At 63.8% G+C, this 309-nt stretch overlaps 1 protein-coding gene across 1 annotated transcript in view; it reads right to left on the bottom strand.

The window, feature by feature from the left end:
• Positions 1–104: 104 nt before the first annotated feature.
• Positions 105–309, bottom strand: part of LOC103804637 (protocadherin gamma-C5-like) — a gene marked incomplete at both ends in the record, with an annotated part of 2317 nt that continues 2112 nt past the window's right edge. The window contains one exon of the mRNA XM_009077250.1: positions 105–218. Within this exon, the coding sequence (XP_009075498.1) occupies positions 105–218 (114 nt within the window). The remainder of the gene's footprint in view (positions 219–309) is intronic.

Here is a 309-nt window from a genome sequence, read left to right as displayed (position 1 = left end):
CAAAGCCGGCTGGGGATACCGCATCCCGAGCCGGTTCCGTGCCGAGCCCCGCGCACACCACACCGGGGCTGCGGTCAGGCTAAGGACCATGCTCCCGAGCTCACCTCGCTGCACAGGATGGGATCCGCGGAGGGTTTCACAAACATGAACTCGCTGATATCCGAGACCGGCGAAAAGCAGGAGCGATAACGCGGGGCTGGGGGTGCTGTTGCTGTCACCTGCACGCCCATCACTGTGTCCCCTTGCTTAGGCTCATAGTGCAAGTGCCCAAAAATGTGGCTGGGGGGGGGGGGAAGCGCGTTTACGCCC

The sequence above is a fragment of the Acanthisitta chloris genome, unplaced genomic scaffold (assembly GCF_000695815.1).
Source record: "Acanthisitta chloris isolate BGI_N310 unplaced genomic scaffold, ASM69581v1 scaffold39276, whole genome shotgun sequence".
NCBI lineage: Eukaryota > Metazoa > Chordata > Aves > Passeriformes > Acanthisittidae > Acanthisitta > Acanthisitta chloris.
This window is presented reverse-complemented; position numbering and strand designations above follow the sequence as displayed.